Here is a 20,162-nt window from a genome sequence, read left to right as displayed (position 1 = left end):
AAAAAAAAAAAAAAAAAGAATAGAATAAGGAGCTCACAAGTGGGAATGTTTCACATTTAAAAGGCATAGTAAGCACCAGTACCGGCCAGGTACTGATGAAACTGATCCAGATGACACAGTTCTTTGGAGATTGATGGGAAAGAACAGTAATGCTTTACATTTACTCTGTGATATGCAGTTTACAAAGCTGTGCCACTCAGTCAGGGACACTCAAGTAACTTATATAGAGTTGAGGGTGTGAATTACATTTGGCCATAAAAATGTCACACCCACAGGGTCTACTCACACTCAAACTAATATCCAGCAGTGGGTAGCTAGGAATGCTGATCTGAAGCTAAGGAGTTATGGTGTTTGAGGTAAAGTTGTTGATTTGGAATCACTGTAATAACTAAGCTGGTCTGAAGTGGAAACGAACTAATGAGCTTGACAACAGAATAGAGCGAAAAGAGATCAAGGAAACATCTCACTTCTGCATGCCTACGTTTTTAGGAGATGAAGATAAAAACGGAGAAAGGTTACATGTATATGCTGATCAGACTATGTTTTAAACATCTCTTTATTCTCTTATTTCCTCCTTAATATATGCTAACTTTCTTTATGACCAAATAGTCCCGCTGTGCTACATTCTTTTGTGTGGATTTTGCTCATAGAAACGTAAAGTAGAAAGGTAAGAAGTTCAAGTGATTCTCTTAGCGTCCCCAGCATGCCAAGCGTTCAGGGCTCCAACACCCCAAGTTATTACTCTCTACACTTTATTTACTTCCTCACGTTAACGCCCTTGCGACCTGCCTCGGTACCAGTTTTCCGAGGCCAGAGGCATAGGAAAGACTTACTGAAAGGAAAGGACTCTGTTGGAAGCAAAACCAAATCAACTAACCAATTAGCAAATACCAAGTACCAGGCTTTTGAAGTCTACACCTACAGCCACCAGCCCCACCTTCTCCTCCTCCCGGGCCTTTCCGTAAGTCCCACCCCTGCTCCAAATCCGGCGCTTATTTGCGGACACTCTCCCTCGTGTCCCCATTGGTCTCCTTTGGCCTGTTCTTTCACGCCCCCAACTCAGCCCCGCCCCTCTGAGGGAGGCGGCACTGCGCAGACGCGAAGGAAGAGGCCTCAGGACCTTTTTCCGTGTCGCTTTCTCCTTCTTCCCGGCATTCCTTTTTCCGCGTTCTCACGGCTCTCTGAGTCTGGCGGCGACCGGCACTTCGCGCCCAGGGCTTTGGTGACGTCATGTGTCTGCGCCGCGTGGACGCCCGCCGGTGAAAGGAGGACTACCTCAGCCGCCCTTCGTCTCCTTTTGTTGGGCTGCCGCTCCTTCGGAATCATGGCGCCATCGCTGTGGAAGGGGCTTGTAGGTGTCGGGCTCTTCGCCCTAGCCCACGCTGCCTTTTCAGCTGCGCAGCGTAAGTGCCTGAGGGACGGGGACTTACGCGTGAGGGACACCAGGGGTTGTGTGGGGGCGCTCCCCTAAGGGACAGTTGGACCCAGTGCCGGAGAGCCGTTTTGAGACATTTTAGGTTGGGGTGAGTGAGTAAGGCAGTGCCGGGTCCTCAGCGGAAGGCTTGAAATTGGAGGGTTGTGGACCACCTAGATTTCAGGACGGCTAGAAGAGGTTGTCGATGTTCGAGAAAGAATTCAGACCAGGAGTCTGTCCCAGAACTCAAGACACGCGATGTCAGGTGCAGCGTAAGGCAGTTCAGACAAAGTGTGTAATTGAGAACTTTGAATGCATGTGGCATCGTGACAGCTAGATAGACAGCATCCCGGGCACTCTGCTGTCCAGGCAGAGACTGAGAAGTTAAGTGACCGATTGCCTCAGGGAGGCACTGTGACACGGGGAAAGAGCAGTGGACTGGTTTAAAAGGTTGGTTGTTAAAATTTTGCCTAACTGTTAAATCTGTGTGACCTTGGGCAAATGATAACGGGTTTGCTTTTTTTTTTTTTTTTTTTTTTTTTTTTTTTTTTTTTTTTGTTGTTGTTGTCGTTTTCTCAAATCAATTGAAGTTGCTAAAGCTTTTAGGTGCTAGAGGTTCCGTGATTCCTTAAGGGAATTCTTAGACTAGTGGAAAAACTAGTGGGCCAACAAATAATTGCAATAAGATAATATGGATATGTAAAAGGGGTGTGTATTTATAAGTATAAATCTTCATGGGGAGCAGTAATTTGGTGGGAACCTGGAAAAAGTGCCTTAGAGCCTTGCTGCTCATAGTGTGGTCAATAGAGCAGCAGTGTGGACATCACCTGGGACTTGTTAGTGTCTACTCAGGCTCCACCTCAGAACTACTAAATCAGAATATTTGTTTTAATAAATCCCTGGGTGATTTATATGCACACTGGTTTGTGAAGCACTGTCCTGGAGGAGATTAGGATACACTGGAGTACTGGTTATTTTCGAAATAAGCTTTGGCTCTATTGTAGACAGAGCAAGGAAGGCCCTTGCTTGAACTCCAACAGCCTCATGTTCCCCAGTGAAGAAATGCCTAGCTGAAGATAGTGTTAAAGAGCCAGAGTAGACTTCATTCAAGCAAGAAAGCTAGCTACAAGTGTGTCATTAGAAGGTTAATCCAAACAACATTTGATATTGGATTGATTTTGCTTTTATCCCTGTCTTTATAGGCTTTGTAAATTCAAATATACCCTGCCTGCATGCATACTTTTTAAAACAGACCCAACGCATTCACACAAAACAGTTTGGACATTTTAAGTCTAGAGTACATTATGAAGCAGGGATTGTCCTAGTTAATCTAGAAGTAGATTGTCCTACTTCTTCTAGAATAATTGTCTTACTTGATGAAGAATTCAGATTTTGGATTTTTATATTTTTCAAGTGGTAAGAATGCCTTCTGCACTTAAGCAAGACCTCTGTACTGCTCATGCTGGCAAAAGACTGCCATTTACCTTTGACACTAGTTGTGTCATGGGAGATTGTGGCAGCAGATAGCATCCTATGGCGTTGGAGCATGCTCATTTCTGCCATAGCGACCTTTGATATAGCAGGGTACTGATCATGTACTAAGTAAACCCTGTTCACCTTTCATGTTCCCATTTGCCACACAGGAAAGTCAGCCAGTGCAGCCGTTCTGTCGCTCTTTGAGATTTTCACATGGTAGCATTCTGCTGGGGTTGCTGAGGGTGTAATGACGTACAGTAAATTATAGTAAACAGGAGAGCTGCTGCTATCTCTGTGTGACTTGGGGTTACCCGTTTCTAAATCCTGATCACACACAGCCTTCAATCCCTTGCTGCCTCCACAAGTGAAGGTAGCAACAGAACTAAGCAGTAGCAAGGACAGAAATTGAAATCCTGGAATTCCAGTTACACCACTGCACTGAAAGGGAACATTTCCACACCAGTTTTTGCTTTGGCTTCACTATGCAGTATCAGCGTCATTGAGCACTGAAAATGTTTGGAGTCCTATTGGTTGTTATATAGTTATGACTTCTTTGACCATTTAGTGAAAGAAACAATTTCAGAATTTCTAGAGTTTCTATACTAATGAAAAATTATGCTTAGTTCTTTCAGTTTCATATTTGGCATCTGTCACTCACTTAAGGTGATAAGACAGGCCATGACAAGCATAAACTAATTCATAAAGATAAGGCTAACTGCATTAGAAGAGGTTTTTGAGGAATCTGGGATCATTACTTTATGCAGTATATCATCAGCCACCTGTTTGGTCTATTGATTTTCTTGCATTTTAAGAAAGGAAAATGGGCTATAATTTCCTAATGGTCTGCTTCTGCTTTATAGATCGTTCTTATATGCGACTAACAGAAAAGGAAGATGAGTCACTACCAATAGATGTAAGTTGGTCATTTATATTCCATTAAGTACACACTTAAAATCAGTCACTTTGCTTATGACAATTTTTATTTTATTTTACTGTATTTTTTTATCATATTCAAGCATGATATAGCATTTTATTTTAAATTAGGGTCTCAGTGTGTAGCTCTGGCTAGCTTGGCCCTTGCTATATAGACCAGGCTGGTCTCAAACTCACAGACATCTATCTGCCTGCTTCTACTTCTGCCTCTGCCTCCTGAGTGCTAGGATTAAAGCCCTGTGTTACCTTGCCCAGCCATTACCTGCTCTTATCACTGTAAAATCTAAAGATTTTGAAATCTTAAAAAAAAAATTGTATTAGATCTTTTTGATCAGACATGGTGGCTCACACCTATAATCACAGCACTTGGGAGATTGAGGCATGAAGATTGTTGGGAGTTTGAAGTCACCCTGGCCTACAGAGTAAGACCTTTGTCATACAAACAAAAACTAAAGAAGGAAATGGGGATGCCTTTTAGAAGTTTCTGTATTGACTGTATAAAATGGCCTTTAAAAATTGGCCATAATTTGGCTCGAGTTTTTATGAAAATTCCTTTTTAAGTATTTTATTGTAGGTATAGCAGTTTATGGCACAGCACAACTGTGTTGTAGGACACTTATGTGAGAGTGTAACGACAGGAGTCAGTTCTCTTCTTCCACCATGTGGGTCCCAGGGATACAAAAATCTCAGGTCATCCGACTTGATGGCAAGCATCCTCACCCACTCAGCCATTTCACTGGCCCAACAGTTCTTTTGAAAATGCAGTTTAAGAACAAGCAGTGCTGATGCTACATTATTTACAGACAGGAATCAATGATAAATGTGAAAGAAGGTGGCTTTCAACTTGAATTAATACTTACTCCTCACTTGACTGTTTTACTCACTTACTGTTATTAGATTTAAAATTACCAAAATTGTAAGTTCTTTGTAACAAAATTAAACAATAGATGTGAAAATATAATCATTCAAAATTAAAAATGGAAGCAACAAAACTGATCCTATTCGCTGGCAACTTCACATTTGCTCTTAATAGTTTAAAGGACATCGGTGTTTAGGCTTTTAAAATGTATATACAGTGTTGTTTCGCTACATGTACTTTATTTTTCCTAATTGAAATAGCTTTTGGAGGCTGATGAGATGTCTCAGTGGGTAAAGACACTTGGTGAAAAGCCTGATAATTTGAATTTGATCCTTGGAACCTCCATGGTAGGAGAGATCCAACTTGTGCAAGATGTCTCAGATTTGAACCCTTCCTTATGCTGTGGCACTTATAAATATGAAACAAATGACAAAATTAAGGTGGAAACCAGATCCTTAATAAAGCATTATACATGTGCATGTGTAGTTTATAAATTGTTTTTGAAATGAAAATATAATTGTATCCTATTGCGCTTTCCTTTCTTCTCCAGTGCTTCCCATGCACTCACTCCTCACTCTCCATCAACTTCATGGCCTCCTTTTCTTTAATTATTGTTACACACACACACACACACACACACACACACACACACACTCCTAAATATAGAAATACAACCTGCTCAGTTCTTGTAATGTTACTTGTATGTGTATGATTTCAGAGATGACCGTGGGGCCTCAGCCCTACACAAAGCACAGCCAACTAAGGAATGGTGAGAGCAGGGAGAAGAAGTCTTCCCCAGGGAAGAGCTCCCAGATTTGCTATCCAGTACTAAGTGTGGATGTATTTTTGTAGTTAGCTAGTGTTGTTTTTGTTTGGTTTGTTGAGACAGTCTTTGTGGCCTAGGTAGGGACTGAAATCATATGGGCCAAACCTGGCCTTGAAAGTCTTGATTCTGCTGCCTTCATCTCCTGTATGGTGAGATTACAGTGAGTGCTAGTACACTCACTTCAGAGTTACCTTTTCATGGACATAATCTTTCTGGAACGTATTTTGATGACAGTCCATTGGTTTTCCACATTCTTACTAACAGTGTGTTCTATGAAGGACAGCTTCTCTGGGGCTAGGGATGGAACTCAGTACAGCGTTTGCCTGGCATCCACAAATTCCTGTGTTTGCTCCTCTACACCCAATAAATTGGGCATAGTGGAACACACCTGTAATCCTAGCACTTGGGATGTAGATAGAAAAGGAGGCTCAAAAAATAAGATTTTCCTCAGCAACATTGAACTGGATTCCTGTCTTAAAAACAACAACAATCTCTTTGGAATATTAGTGGTTAGAATGTAAAGTGACATTTCAGATGTCATTAGTTTTTAATTTAGACAGTGATGGCTTGTGGCTAGTTTTATCTCTGTTTAAAGAAAGACGCAGTACATGTGGCTCTTATTAGCTCATCTTTTCACCTTCTGTTCTTGGGAGCTAGACACAAACATATAGTCAGTTATATCTTTTTAAAATAAAATTCATGTGATCATAATTCAGAAAATAGGCTCATAATCCTGTGTAGTTAATTTCAAACATTCAGATTATTGCTTGCACAAGCTGTGCAGTTTGGTGTTATGTAATACATTGAACACATACATACTCTGTATTCAAGAGTTTCCATTCCTGTGTCCCAGGAAAAATAGGAATATTTATGTTGGCCCTGCAGAAATGACAAGATACATCCCACATTCCCAGTACTAAGCACAATGAAAAATAATAGACTACCGCTGCAGGGATGAATCTCACAATGCTAAGGGAAGTCGGCTAGACTGAAAAGGATGTATTTGAGTGTGTTGAAATGAGAGTCACAATGAGGAAAAGTAAATGGTAGTGTGTTTTAGACATTTCTAAACTGTTCGGAAGTGGAAGGAAAACTGTCAGGAATAACAAGGAATGGATTAATGCACAATTAGGTATAGTAGTTAACATTGAGAAGGAAGGCTCTGGGAAGCCACGTTTGATGGCATATACCTATAATTGCTATACCCGGAAAGGATGCTGCAGGAGGATTATGAGTTTAATGCTGACTTGACTCTGTTTCAAATGAGACAGGAGGAGAGATTGGAGGTTTAGCTGGTTGGTGGCTATCGGATACCTTTTTATTGCTTTTCTTTATATTGTGCTCATATGCTTTGTGCCTGCTCTGGTACGAAACAGTAATAACAGAAGAGTTTTAATTGCTCTTGGAAGAGGACAGTTTGGTACTTGAGTTCTGAATGGTTTAGTACCATTCAGTACTTGGTGCTTTTCCTCCATGTCTCCTTTCTCCTCTTTAAATTTTATTAATTTTATTCTTTCTTTCTTTTGGTTAATTTGGCCTGAAGGGAGCCAATCTTGTTAATGTTCTCAAAGAGCCAACTCTTTGTTTCACTGATTCTTTATATTTTTGTTTTTATTTCACTGATTTCAGCCATGATTAATGGAATCTCTATATTATACCCCTTTCACAAGGCTCAAAGACCATCATGAAAGATGGGGCAGAAAGACTGTAGGAGCCTGAAGTCAGGGAGGATTAGAGGGAAACAGTGTCTTCTAGACATTACAGGAGTGCTACACTCCTGACTCATAGCACAGCAGCAAGCCAGTCAGCAGTCAAGCATGGAGTGGGAAGGGTCCACAAGTGCCTACTCCTCACTGATACACTATGGACACTTAATAGCTTCTGCTGGAGGGAGGGACACTTTTCCTTAAAGGTTGGCTCCTGGGGTTATTAAACAAGAATTTCATGTAGAAGAGATACAAACTTGGGGGTCAAAGTAACAGAGACAGACGTGGGTAGAATAAATGGGAGGCATATCATCAAAATATTTTGTATGGAATTCTCAAAGAGTTAGTAAAAATTATTAGAGAACATTCATGTAAAATGAGAGTCGCCCAGAGAGGGCAAGTGGATTGTCAGTCCCAGTAGCATTCATGTGTGTTAATGTGCGTCTGTATCCTCACAGATCGTCCTCCAGACACTTCTGGCCTTTGCACTTACCTGTTACGGCATAGTTCATATTGCAGGGGAATTCAAAGACATGGATGCCACTTCAGAACTAAAGAATAAGTAAGTCCCTTTTCAGAAGCATTTCATTTCAAAGACATTTTTTATGTACATGATTTACAGTCTGTTTTCAGCTACATAAAAGTGGTTTTCATTTTTCTCTTATGGTTATGTAGTTTGTACGGGTAATGAGGGAAAAATATTAAGTTAGTGTTTGGACGAGCAGAAGTTGAAAGCCAGGTATGGTGGCGTCAGCCTGTAAGCCCAAAACTCTTGAGAAGTGAGAAGCAGAAGATAAAATAAATAAGGAGGCCAGTAAAAGTAAGGTTTTAGATTGTGGTTGCTACTAGTGGCCTAAAAGTATTGGTTGGTTAGAATGTGATAGATGGATGAAAATAGGTGTATAGAAAGCTAATAGCTCAGAGACATCAATACCTTCCTGCCCTGCTTTTCCTTGCCATGTACTCCCTCCCTCCCTCCTTCTTCCCTCCATTTCTACTGCTTTTATTCTCTGTCCCAGCGTATTCTTTTGAAAAATAACTGATTTTTTGCTTCCACTGTCATTTAAACTTAATCTTGACTTGAGTCCTGCCCTCAGCCCTATTTCTGTGTGTGGATTAAATAATATTGTCGTTCTGCATATTTCTCCTGGTTTTTGTTTGCTTTCTTGCCCCATATTTTTTATTTGGTTTCTTTAATTTTATTTCTGAACTTTCTTAGCCTTCCTTATCTAGAAATAATAATCCCTTATAATATTTTCTTTGAAGTATTCACAGGCAGCATCTATATACTGGAGAAAGTCCCTCCTCCTCCATTTACTTCATTATTTCTATCTATTTTAAGATTATTTTGTACATAGGTATACGTGCCTACATGTGTTCATGTATACTCTATGCACACAGGTGCCTGTGGAGGCCAGAGGGAATTGTATTCTTCTGGAATTGGAGGCAGAGGTACTTATGAGCCACCCACCCAGCATGGATGCTGAGAACTAAACCCTGTTCTCTGCAGGAGCAGTACACATTCTTAATCCTTGAGCTACCTCTCAAATATTTCCATTTGGACGTATGCTTGAGTGGTTAAGTGGAGCTAACTTTGAGACTTAGTCTTTTTTTCCATAAAGAGAAGATTCTCTGGTTCTTTTCAGAAAATAATATTTAAAAGCAAACACTAAAAATGTTTAAATTAATACTTTTTTAATTTTTAATTTTTTAATTAATTAAATTAGCATTTTAAAAAACCACTAATATCTCAAGATGTTTGTGGACTTTTCTAGGGTATACAGATCTCACTGGAAGAGTCTTTGAAGGATTTCAGACAAGGAGCCAAACCAAATGGCATCAAGTAGGGGGCAGCAAAATAGGGGAGTTTGGCCAATAGTACATACAGAAGGCCAAACGGGATCTTTCATTGTACTTGACAAACAAATCCGTGAACTCTCTATGGCTTAGGGCTGAAGGAGAATAATCAGAGGTGTAGTCTGTGTGCTGGCATGGAGAGGTAGTGTATGAGAAACTGCTGGTAGAGGTTCGTCTAGTGTGTGTTATTACTGCTAGACATCCCAAGAGGAACTTGATGGTCATTTCCAAGTTTCAAACATTCTCTGTAGAGGAAAAAATATGCAGTACAGTATGATTACCATTTGTAGTCTAATTTCTAATTCACAACAAATTCCTAATTCATTAGAAGCCTGCTTACTTTTCAAATGGGCTTTTATGAAGCTTTATCTAAAAATTGGTGTTCTTTTTTCTTTTAAGGACATTTGATACCTTAAGGAATCACCCATCTTTTTATGTGTTTAACCATCGTGGTCGAGTGCTGTTCCGGCCTTCAGATGCAACAAATCCTTCAAACCTAGATGCATTGTCCTCTAACACATCGTTGAAGTTACGAAAGTTTGACTCACTGCGCCGTTAAGCTTTTTACAAATTAAATAACAGGACAGACACAGAATTGAGTATTGGAGTTTGGGGTGTAAAACACTCCCCCCAACATCAGTATTTATATTGCTATTTCAGAGCTAGTTAAAATAATCTATGGCCCTTGTTTATACATTATTGATCCGATTAAATGGTGTATGAGTTATCTGTGAAATGAGTCTTTGAACTTTCGTATAGAGGTTTTTTGTTGATTTGAAACAATTCCCATGTTTTGTAAAAGTCACTGTTTCAAACATAATTCCCTGAAAAAATGTTGGGATTTTTGTGATTATTTATTTTCATAGATTTCTTTTCTTTTGCACTACAGTTTTTAGGAACCCTGGAAATACCATATAACATCTGTGTTTTACAGCACAAGAATCAAATGGTCTTCAGTTCTTATCAGACCAACTTCTTTAAGAAGACCGAAATGGTGGCTTTACAGTTTTTCTAGGGTCCCCAAAAACATGACTCTGCTTTTACAGATCCTTGCCAATTTTTACTTTATTAATGGTTTCTCTCCAGACTCCACTTCCTGATGCTGTCTAACATCAGCTGTCTTGTTCATCATTTCTAAGATCCTGTGCAGTGAGCAATTTTTGTGTCAGACATTCTATCATAACATATATATTTAACAAGTTCATCTTGGTGTAAAACTACTCATGTTCTTTTGTTGTAAAATTTTCACTGATTGTATAATGTAAGACTAGTTGAAAGTAGACCAAAAAGACAATTTGTGACTTCATTATCTTGCCTAAGTAGAATAGTATTGATTGAGGAAAACTGATGGCCATTAGGCAGTCTCGCTCATTCGACGTCTGTTGTCTGTCTTACTAAAGTAGTGAGCTAGTGAGAGGAAAGGAACCAGCTCCTTTTAGCTAAAGGCACATGCAGAGACTGGGCCAAATATGGGCTAAATATTGGGACTTCATCTATTTAAGTTCTCTTAGAAAATGAAGGGCATTTAAGAAGTTGTTTTGCAGCTTCTGACAGAGCTGGCCTGGAGTTTCCCATCTTCACTCTGAGGTGCTGAAGGTGAGGATAGGGACACGACATTGAACATTTTTCAGAAACAGTAGTTTTACTCTAAGAAAATCAGAGTAGCTTTTTCAGCTAGAAAACTAAGAAGCTCAACATTACTTTAGAGATTATTGCTTTCTACAAGCATGAACACATTACTTGTGTTAAACTATATAGGTCTAAAGGGAATAACTGCGGGTTTGAATAGGAAACCCGCCTGATGCTTTTGTTTGTTTCAGGCGGGGTCTTCATATCGAGACGCTCTTTTACTTAGTAGCAGTTTTTGATTAGGAATGAACCTCAACCTTTCTGCCCAGTCATACACAGCCTCAAAGGACAAAGTTATTTTGTCTTTTTTTGTTGGTTTTGGTTTTTGTTTGTAAACAGGATTCCGTATAACCTGAGCTAGCCTCAAACTTACTATGTAGCTGAGGATGATCCTCATGCCTCCGCCACGTCAGTGCTAAGATTATAGGTGCTGCCACTACACCTGGTTTTTGAGGTCCTAGGGACTGAACTCAGGGCCTCACGCATGCTAGGCAAGCACTGTACCAGCTGAACTACATCCCAGGCCCTTGACATTGAATTGTGATTCTTGAGCTCTGTTTGGCTAGCTAAGTCTATGAGCACTGACTCTGTTCTGGAATGAGAACAAACTTGGAAATCTGCTGATTACCTACAATAATTTAGAAATAGGCTAAAAGTGTGAAGTCAAGCAGGTGTGGTGGCATGTGCTTGTAATCCTAGCACTTATAAGGCTGAAACAGGATCACAAGTTTAGGGCAAATCTGGGCTATCTTAATGAATCCCTGTCTTAAACCCAGTCCTCCAAAAAATTGAACCCAAGGACTAATGCGATAGCTTAAATGAAAATGGCATGCAGGAAGCATGCTGCACATCAGGCTTTTCTGCCATACTCCTTGACTATTACTTGACTGAAGAGCCTCTTGTTTTCTTCTCCTTGGAGACTGTTTTCCCTTCTTAATGTGTTTTCATAACAATGTTACTGAGACTCTGCGTGTTTTGTACTTTCATTCTTTAAAGGGTGTGTAGTTGCCAGATGTGGCTCACGCCTATAATACTAACACTCAGGAGGCCAAGGCAGGAAAGTTGTCATACAAGTTCGAGACCAGAATTAGATATACAGTGAGACCTTATCTTTAAAGAAGTTATACAAATTTTAAAAGGTACAATTAAGTAACTTTATATATACTCACAAAATTATACAAACACTTGATAAAACTAGGCCATTTTCACTCCTCTCCAAGAAGCCCTGTATTCTTTAGTAGTCACCTCTGATTTCCTCTCAGTGTGTCCCACCTAAGTCCTAGGAAACCAATAGTTTATTATATGCATAATCTGATCATTTACTATAAATGAATTAATGCAATATTTAGTCATCTGCAACCAGTTTCCTAAATATGGTTTCCTATGTGAGATAAATGTTCATCCTGAGAACTCAGAACCCAGTACAGTAAGAAAAAGTAGCTGAGGCTGTAAATCTGGTAGAAAGCTTGCCTAGCATGTGCGAGACCCTAGACTCGTCCACAGTATCACAGAAAAAAAGCTAGGTGATAAATCAATGGATTTAAAGAGGGAAAGCCAGATACCTGACAGACTCTAGAGTTAATCTTTAAATTAAATAGAATAGTTTTCCTCCTAGCCAAACATCCATTCTATACTACTGCTTCTAACTTACGTTCTAGTTCTCCTCAGCCCCCACTTTGGTTTTGCCAAGACAGGGTTTCTCTGTGTAGCCCTGGCTATCCTGGAACTCACTTTGTAGACCAGGCTAAGACTCCAACTCACAGAGATCCACCTGTCTCTGCCTTCCAAATGTTGGGATTAAAGGCATGCGCCACCAGTGCCCAACCTGTTCTAGTTTCTACAATGGATATTAAAATCTATTCTTGTCTACTCAGCCAAAAAAAATTCTGCTTAAAATAATGCTAAAACATTTGACAGATAACTGATATGGTAAATTTAGATGTGGCCACCTTTGGACAGCTTGTATACCTCAGACCAGGTAAATACCCCCATTTTTTTAAATCAACTTCATTGAATTTCTGCTATCTTCTTGAAATATGGTACTACATATAAGACTAAATCAGATTTGGGTGCATGGTAACAGTGCTAAGTGTGTTCAGGAGAATTTTATGTACAGTACTGTGTGAGAGTCCATTACTGCCTAGGGTAGTTAAAAACCAGTGATCTGATCTAATGCTAGGTAAACCTATAGCTGACATGATTTCGGTGACACTCAAAACTAGGAGACGTATACTCATCAAAGTTCTCCAGATGCAGGAACACACTTCATAACCAGGGAACTAGCCAAATCCTTTCGGCTAATAGCTCAGCTGCAGGGAATAAAGATTGTGAATTGGTAGCAAGTATGCACAGTAACTCCCTAATAATTGCTTCCTAAGCACTTGTGGCATACTTTGGAGTGACATAACAGCATCTTGGCTGTACATGACCGGTTTCCATGATGTATCAAATACTGTTGTTTGTGAGCCTTGATGCCTGTAACACCAATAAACCCACTGTTGGATATATTTTCTCTCTCTAAATGACCTTGCCTTGTCCAATAAATAAGTGACTGTCTCACCTTGTGTTTGGTAGTGGGTTTTTGTTCATTTACTTTTACTTTCAATCTCATTTCTTCAGTTTCTGTGTCCCCAGAAAAAAAAAAGAGCTTATTTTATGATATGTTCTATATGTTGTATGATGATGTATTTTTTTCTAGCATGATGCTGATTTTTAAATGTGTACTGTAATTGTATATGTAAATTCTTTATTTTTTGTTTTTGAGATTATAATGCAATTACATCGTTTCTTTTCCTCTACTCCCTCTAATGCCTTACATGTGCCCCCTTCTTACCATATTGCAAATTTATGGCCTCCTTTTCTTTACTATTTTACATACATATTTGAGATGGTGTCTCATTTAGTCCATACTGGCCTCAAACTCCTACATAATCAAGTCTGGTCTTGAAATTCCTAATTGTCCTGCATCTGCCTCCCAAGTCCTGAGGTTACAACTGTTCACTACCACACCCCACCACATATGGAAATTCTTAATGCACTTTTGTTTTTGCACTCATAACATATGTCATTTCTAAATAACCAAGTGCCCTACAGGGTGTAGGAGTGGATCCTTGAGCATCAGTGTGTGCTCCCTGCATCACAAGTACAGTGCACAGTGACAGTGTTTAGAATAACCCTGATTGAGCTGGGTCTGGTGGTCTGCTGGGTCTTTGACACTCAGCTACAAAGTAAGCTCTAAGCTGGCCAGGACTTTGTAGTGAGAACTTGTCAAAAAACTAGTACTATCAGGAAAAAGAAAATGAAAAGTTTAGCCTGGCAGTGGTGTCATATGCCTTTGTCCCCAGCAGTTAGTAGGCAGAGGCAGCCTGATCTTCTGAATTTGAGGCAAGCCTGATCTACATAGCAAGTTCCAGGGTAGCCAGGGCAACACAGGAAAAACCCTGTCTTGAAAAAAACAAAACAAAATGAAGTTTAATGAGAATCTAAGGGCAAGTCCCATGTGTAAAACTTATCAGTTACCTACAGTAACTTGAAAATGGTACCTGTATCCATATGGGATATTTCAAAATGACCTGGTAAAGTGTTTTTTATTTATGAAGGGAAGGGAAAGATAATCTATGTACATGGGAAGACCAGGTAATGAAAGTCATAAAATTTAGGATCACGATTAAAATATGTTGTATGAAAATAATTTTTAATTAAAAAAGACTAGCCCCTGGTTAGAGAAACCAGCTTTAGAATGACCAAAAAACTTCATTTTGTTCAATAATAGGATTAGTCTCAGAGTATCTAGAGAAGTGTATATGTCACATTTGATATATTGTTTTGTGTATTAGGTATTTGTTTATTGTGGAATTTGTAAATAGACTTTGTGTTCTGGGAAAAAAATAACACTTGGTCTCTTATCTAATATGTATGTTTCCAAAGGCAGCCAACTTTGACACCCAACATACACTTTCTTATTTTACATTGATGGAATCTGACAGTTTATGCCTTTGTATGTTGTTCTATTTGTCTCTTGTGTTTTATAAGATCTTTCTGTATCAATATATAGAGAGAAACATCTCATTTATAACAACTGACACTCCAAACATTGGTGGATTTTTAGCTTGTTTCCAGTATTTTACAAAGTCATATTGGAATGAATGTACTCATGCATTTAGTGAGATTATGCCCACAGAGTTAATTGCTACCAAAGAATTCCTGGATCAATGGGGGTGTTTTTCAGTTTCAATTCAGTAGCTACTGCCAAGTTGACCTTCAGACATCTCTTCCCAGCCATTATCCTTCTACATACAATGTAACTGGATATGAATTGTTTTGGGTTTAATCATCTGAAAGCAAATTATTGGAATCTTACATTTTAATGAAGGAGTAGTGCATTGAATGGAGGAGATGGAGTACATCTTTATCTCTTGGTTATTTATATTTTCAGCGAATTGCATGGTCGTGTTCTGTTTTCAACTTTTGTTCTGGTTTAAGAAGTTAAGAAAATTGGTTATTTAGCAATGTTTTCCAGAATTTTATTTGTGTGGTTAAAGTTATCAGCATTTGTGGCTACTGGGAATTTGCTTTGCTTATAAAGGCTTTCACACTTAAGAGTGAATTGAATAGACTCTTTTAGCCTTGTAAAGGGTTCTTTGCTTTTCATTTGTTTGTTTGTTTGTTTTTGAGACAAAATCTTTCTCTCTGTACTGGCTGACCTGTATGTAGCCCAGGCTTGCCTGGATCTAACCACAATCCTGCCTCATCTTCCAAGATGCTGAGATTACACGTGTGTAACACTATAACTGGCTCGAGGGCTTGGGTTAGTTTGCATTTTTCCTTTAAAGCTTCTGTTCATTCAGAACTCATTAGGTAGTAAGAATACTTTTTATACAAGTAGCTAACTGGTTATCCATTTATTCTTTTCTTCCACATTGATTGGAAGGACCATATTCCTACTTTGAATGTCCACAGATCTCTTCCTGGACCTTATAGTCTGTTGGGCAGGGGTGGGGGTCACACTTGTAATTGTTTCAAGTTGCTATACACTTCCTTCCTTTTTTTTTTGTGGTCCTGGAGGATGTAAGGCAAGTCGTTGAGCATGACGGGCAAGTGACCTCCTTCACTGCTCTGTGGTTATAGCTCTCTAGTCTTCAGATTTGCCATCTCTGCTCCAAACCTCAATAGTCCTTCTGAGGATTGTTTCCTAATTCTTGCATGTTTATTTTTTTCCAGATAAGCTCTGGTTATCATTTTCTCCGCCTCTAAAATCATACTGATGTTTTCCTGATTTGGGAGTGTGCAGGCCTGCGAACTGTGAAAGAAGAGTCTTGATCCTCCATCATTTAGAACCGCCACTCCTGACTGTGCTGCTGCCGTTCTTTCTTTCTCCCAGTGCACTTTGCCTTTGCTTCCGTAATGGTTTTAGCCAAGCTGGAGACATTCATTGCCACACTTCATGCCATTCCTAAACGTGCCAGCGTGCCTGTCCTATGAGAGCGAGAGCATTCTCCCTTGTGATCACACTGCCACTCTTATACCTAAGCAAGATCAAACCAGTTTATATTCGAATTTCTTCACACTTCTCTCAAAATAGCTTTTTTAGTGGCTTCCCCAAGGTTCACAGATTAGCACTGATGGGTGTCCCTCTAGGCTGTCTTTTTAAAAAGTGTTATCTTCTAAATAAAATTGGCTCTTTGAACTTTTCCTTGACACAGTGACAGTCTTATTAGAGCTTAAGAGAAAAACGCTAGGGCAGACAAGCTGTCAGGCAGAGGACCATGGAGAAGAGGAAGAGGCGGCTTCAGTAATGAAGCCCGGCCCGCAGCCCCGTGGCCCACAAGCAGCTACAAGGCTGCAAGGTCCAAGTAGAGGAGGCTTCGTGGAGGAATAGTGAGGAAGTCCAGAGGGTCTGGAAAACGTGCCCAGGCTTTGGCCAGTATCCCAAAGGAAGAGACAGAAAAGTACAGGAAAAAAAGACAAAGTTATTCACTTCTGATTCAGAAAAACCAGTAGACCTCAGTGCTACATAGTGGAAGATTTGCAGGAGACTGAGTGGCGGAAAGGACTTCTGGGAAGAAAAAGCCTAATCTCATTGAGGAGATAATCCCACCCCAGCTCCTTCGAATGACTTTAGGTGAGCTAGCTTTCCCTGGGGGTGGGTAGGAACGTAGGCCGATTATTAGAAAATGTTCCCATTTTCAGAAACCTTGGGAAGCTTCTCATCTGCTCTATAATCGGTCTGTTTTGTTAGTAACGTGTTACCTGGAGCCATTTGGTACAATCAGCGAGCCAATATTCGTGCGAGGTATTAACTAAAAGAGGTCATACTTTATTGGGATTTCTTGGGGTTTTGCCTAGTATCTGTTTTGTGTTTTAGGATCTTCAGATATCGTGTCCTGGCTTCTCTTGCCTGTGACAGCTTCATAGCCTTTATTTGATGTTTTGCTACTGGGATTTGTCTGACATTATTAGACTGTACTTATATGTTGGGGCGGGAACGAATGACAGCCCAGGTAAACCGTCCTCCTCGTCAGAGCACACCAAGGCCATGTATTCGCTCACCACTAGTTGACATGTCAAAGGTAAGACTTGTCAAACAACTGTCTCCGCTCTAAAGCTACTCTTTCTCCCCACACAGTACCTTTTAGAAATCCTTCCATATAGCCCACACTTACAGAGTGAGAACTTAGGACACCCTACCTTGAGGGCAGAGTGCTCAAATAACTGATTTAGATTTCTTCTAGAGAAATAATTTCTACAATATGTTCAATCTCATGTACTAATTTATTTTGTCATTCTTTTGTTCAAGTTTGGGTTTGCAGATGTGAATACTATCTTATTTTGTTGCCGCAGTTGTTCTGATTGTAAATACTGGGAGTTTTATCTGTGGCTCCCATGTCTTTGGGTACACCCTCATCATTGTAGATTTTTATTTTAAGCCCATCTTTGCTTTCTGGCACTACAATACATTCTAAAGTTTGCATTGTCTATTTCCTTTTCTAGCCCTAGAATTAGCCAATTTTCCAAAATAGCCTGGTTTCATTGAGTGAAGAATGGTATTAAAAACCAAGACCCGGCCACTGGATTTGCTCATTGCTACTGGAATTTCACTGCTTCTACATATTCTCATTTGAATATAACAAGGAAATGGGTGTGCTCAATTAACCTGTGCACTTCCATGTAAGTGTAACTATTTCTATGTGTAACGTCTTGATTCGTGCTTAGTGGGCTCATGCTGATATTGAATACATCACCCCATATATCATTCAAACCTCTTTCTCCTTGCTTATCTGTCAATCTTCAACTGAAACCTGACTCTCGCCTTCAGCTAGTCACTTAATTGAATTGTTTGGTTTCTAATTGTTTAACTTACTGCACATATAAAGTAATTGCAGAATTGCTAACTCACAGTCTCAGGGAAGCGACTTTATCAGGTGGGAGGGAGCCCAGAGATTACAAGTTGGTTGTTTGCATTTGTTTTATAAACTGCCCAGTTACAACATGACAGGGTATTCCCCTGTCTCTTCAGTACATGTACTGATTTATTTTTAGATTTTTATTTCTTTTTTTAAAAGAGTTATTTACTTTATATGAGTACACTGTCGCTGTCTTCAGACACACCAGAAGAGGGCGTCAGATCTCATTACAGATGGCTGTGAGCCACCATGTGGTTGCTGGGAATTGAACTCAGGACCTCTGGAAGAGCAGTCAGTGCTCATATCGGCTAAGCCATCTCTCCAGTCCAGGTTTTTTTTTTCTTTTCTTTCTTTCTCTCTCTCCCCCCCCTCCCCAGTCAGAGTGTCAGTATGCAGACCCAGGCTCACATCAACCTCAGAGCAATGATCTTGTCTCAGCCACTTTATAAATCTTTAATACAATTAAATTGTCTCATTGCATTGTACATTGTAGTTTAGGATTTCCCTGACCTCCTAAGCGATTTCTTCGTTTTTCTACACTGGGATTCACTTGTTCCTCATTTTGCATGTGTTCATCTTACCGTGTTCTGTTTTCAGTACTGGAGATTGAATGTAGCCCTTACCATGGGCTCTGCGAGCCCTGTTCCCTTTTTATTCTGAGGTAGTATCTTACTAAGTACGCCAGAGAGGTCCTGAACTAGAGATCCTCCTGCCTCAACTTCCCAAGTATACTTGAGATTAGAAGCTTGTGGAATCAAGCCCAAGAGAACTACTCACTTTTTGTGTTCTAAAGTTTGATGAGTTTTGGCAGGTGCATAATGTACTATAACCACAATTGCCTAATCTTGTAGAATCATTTCCCAGCCTTGAAAAGCCCCGAGCTCCACCTCTTCTCCCCATTTTCCCCAAGCCCCTGTATACCCATTTTTACTGCCGTATGGTTGCATTCCTATACTGTGCAGCCTTTTTTTGGACTGACTTCTTTGAGGAATATGCATTCATCAGTCCTCTCTGTGCCATGACAACACATTTCTTTGTATCTCTAAAGAATAGACCGTTCTCTCGATGCCTCTGCTTGCTTACTTAGTAAATACCTCAGCGGTTTCCAGGTTTGGCTGCTCTTGAATTGCATTACTGTAAGCATTCACATGAAGTTTTTTTTGTGTGTGGACATAACATTTCAAATTAGTTGGGTAAATACCAAGGAGCACAGTTGCTAGATCATATGTTAAGATTATGTTTAGCTTTCTAAGATATTGCCAAACTGTCTTTCAAAATGGCTGTATGGCTTTGCAGTCTCCATAGCAGTGAATCCATTCCTGTGGCTTGGCACCCCTCTCTGTTACTGGGATTGTCTGCTTGTGAATTTTAGTTGTACTGCTCAGTATGTAGTGACATGTCACCATTACTGTAATTCGTAGTTCCCTTACAGCACGCTGCTTAACACGTTTTCATGTGCTTATTTGCCGTCTTCACTTTTCCTTTACCCATTTCAAAATGGGATTGTTTTTGTACTGATCAATTTGAAGGCTTCTGTGGTTCTATTGAATAGCCTTTGAAAATGTGCGTTTTGCAAATATTGTTTTTATACTCAGAGGCCTGTCTTTTCATTCTCCTCATACCTGTTACAGAGAAGTTGATTTTAGTGAAGCCTAAATCGCTGAGTTTCTCTTTCATGGATCAGGCTATTGGCAATGAGTTGTAAAGCTTACCTAGATTTTCTGGGGTTTGTGTACTATTTTCTGGTGTTTTTAAACTATTACTGTGTATTTCATGAAATGACACATCTCATTATATTTTTGTATCTATAAGTATATGCTCTGTTCATATTCAACCCTCCATGATCCTCCCCTTCACCAAATGGTCCTTCCCTCTTCCCAAACGATGGTCTTCCTTCTACTTCTCTCTCTCTCTCTCTCTCTCTCTCTCTCTCTCTCACACACACACACACACACACACACACACAGAATCTAGATTGTATATATGACAAAATGATAGAGCTTTTATAGCCTCTGTGTGTGTGTAAGTGTGTGTGTGAGTGTGTATGTGAGTGTGTGTG

At 39.8% G+C, this 20,162-nt stretch overlaps 1 protein-coding gene across 1 annotated transcript; it reads left to right on the top strand.

Moving 5' to 3' along the window:
- Positions 1–1,083: 1,083 nt before the first annotated feature.
- On the top strand, positions 1,084–13,259 carry Mmgt1 (membrane magnesium transporter 1). The gene is made up of 4 exons (XM_031361025.1): positions 1,084–1,403; positions 3,751–3,803; positions 7,673–7,776; positions 9,471–13,259. Exons 1-4 carry the CDS (start codon positions 1,325–1,327, stop codon positions 9,628–9,630), a joined length of 396 nt encoding a protein of 131 aa, XP_031216885.1. The 5' UTR covers positions 1,084–1,324; the 3' UTR covers positions 9,631–13,259.
- Positions 13,260–20,162: the final 6,903 nt, after the last annotated feature.

This window comes from Mastomys coucha, chromosome X, assembly GCF_008632895.1.
Source record: "Mastomys coucha isolate ucsf_1 chromosome X, UCSF_Mcou_1, whole genome shotgun sequence".
NCBI classification, from domain to species: domain Eukaryota; kingdom Metazoa; phylum Chordata; class Mammalia; order Rodentia; family Muridae; genus Mastomys; species Mastomys coucha.
Note: the sequence above shows the minus strand (reverse complement) of the source record. Positions and strands in the feature narration are given on the sequence as shown.

Bases quoted from the DNA above. Each gene is read 5' to 3' on its own strand.
- Mmgt1 (XM_031361025.1), top strand. From the start codon at position 1,325: ATGGCGCCATCGCTGTGGAAGGGGCTTGTAGGTGTCGGGCTCTTCGCC. The intron at 3,804-7,672 runs GTAAGTTGGTCA...GTATCCTCACAG, and splicing joins ATGAGTCACTACCAATAGAT to ATCGTCCTCCAGACACTTCT. The intron at 7,777-9,470 runs GTAAGTCCCTTT...TTTTCTTTTAAG, and splicing joins ACTTCAGAACTAAAGAATAA to GACATTTGATACCTTAAGGA.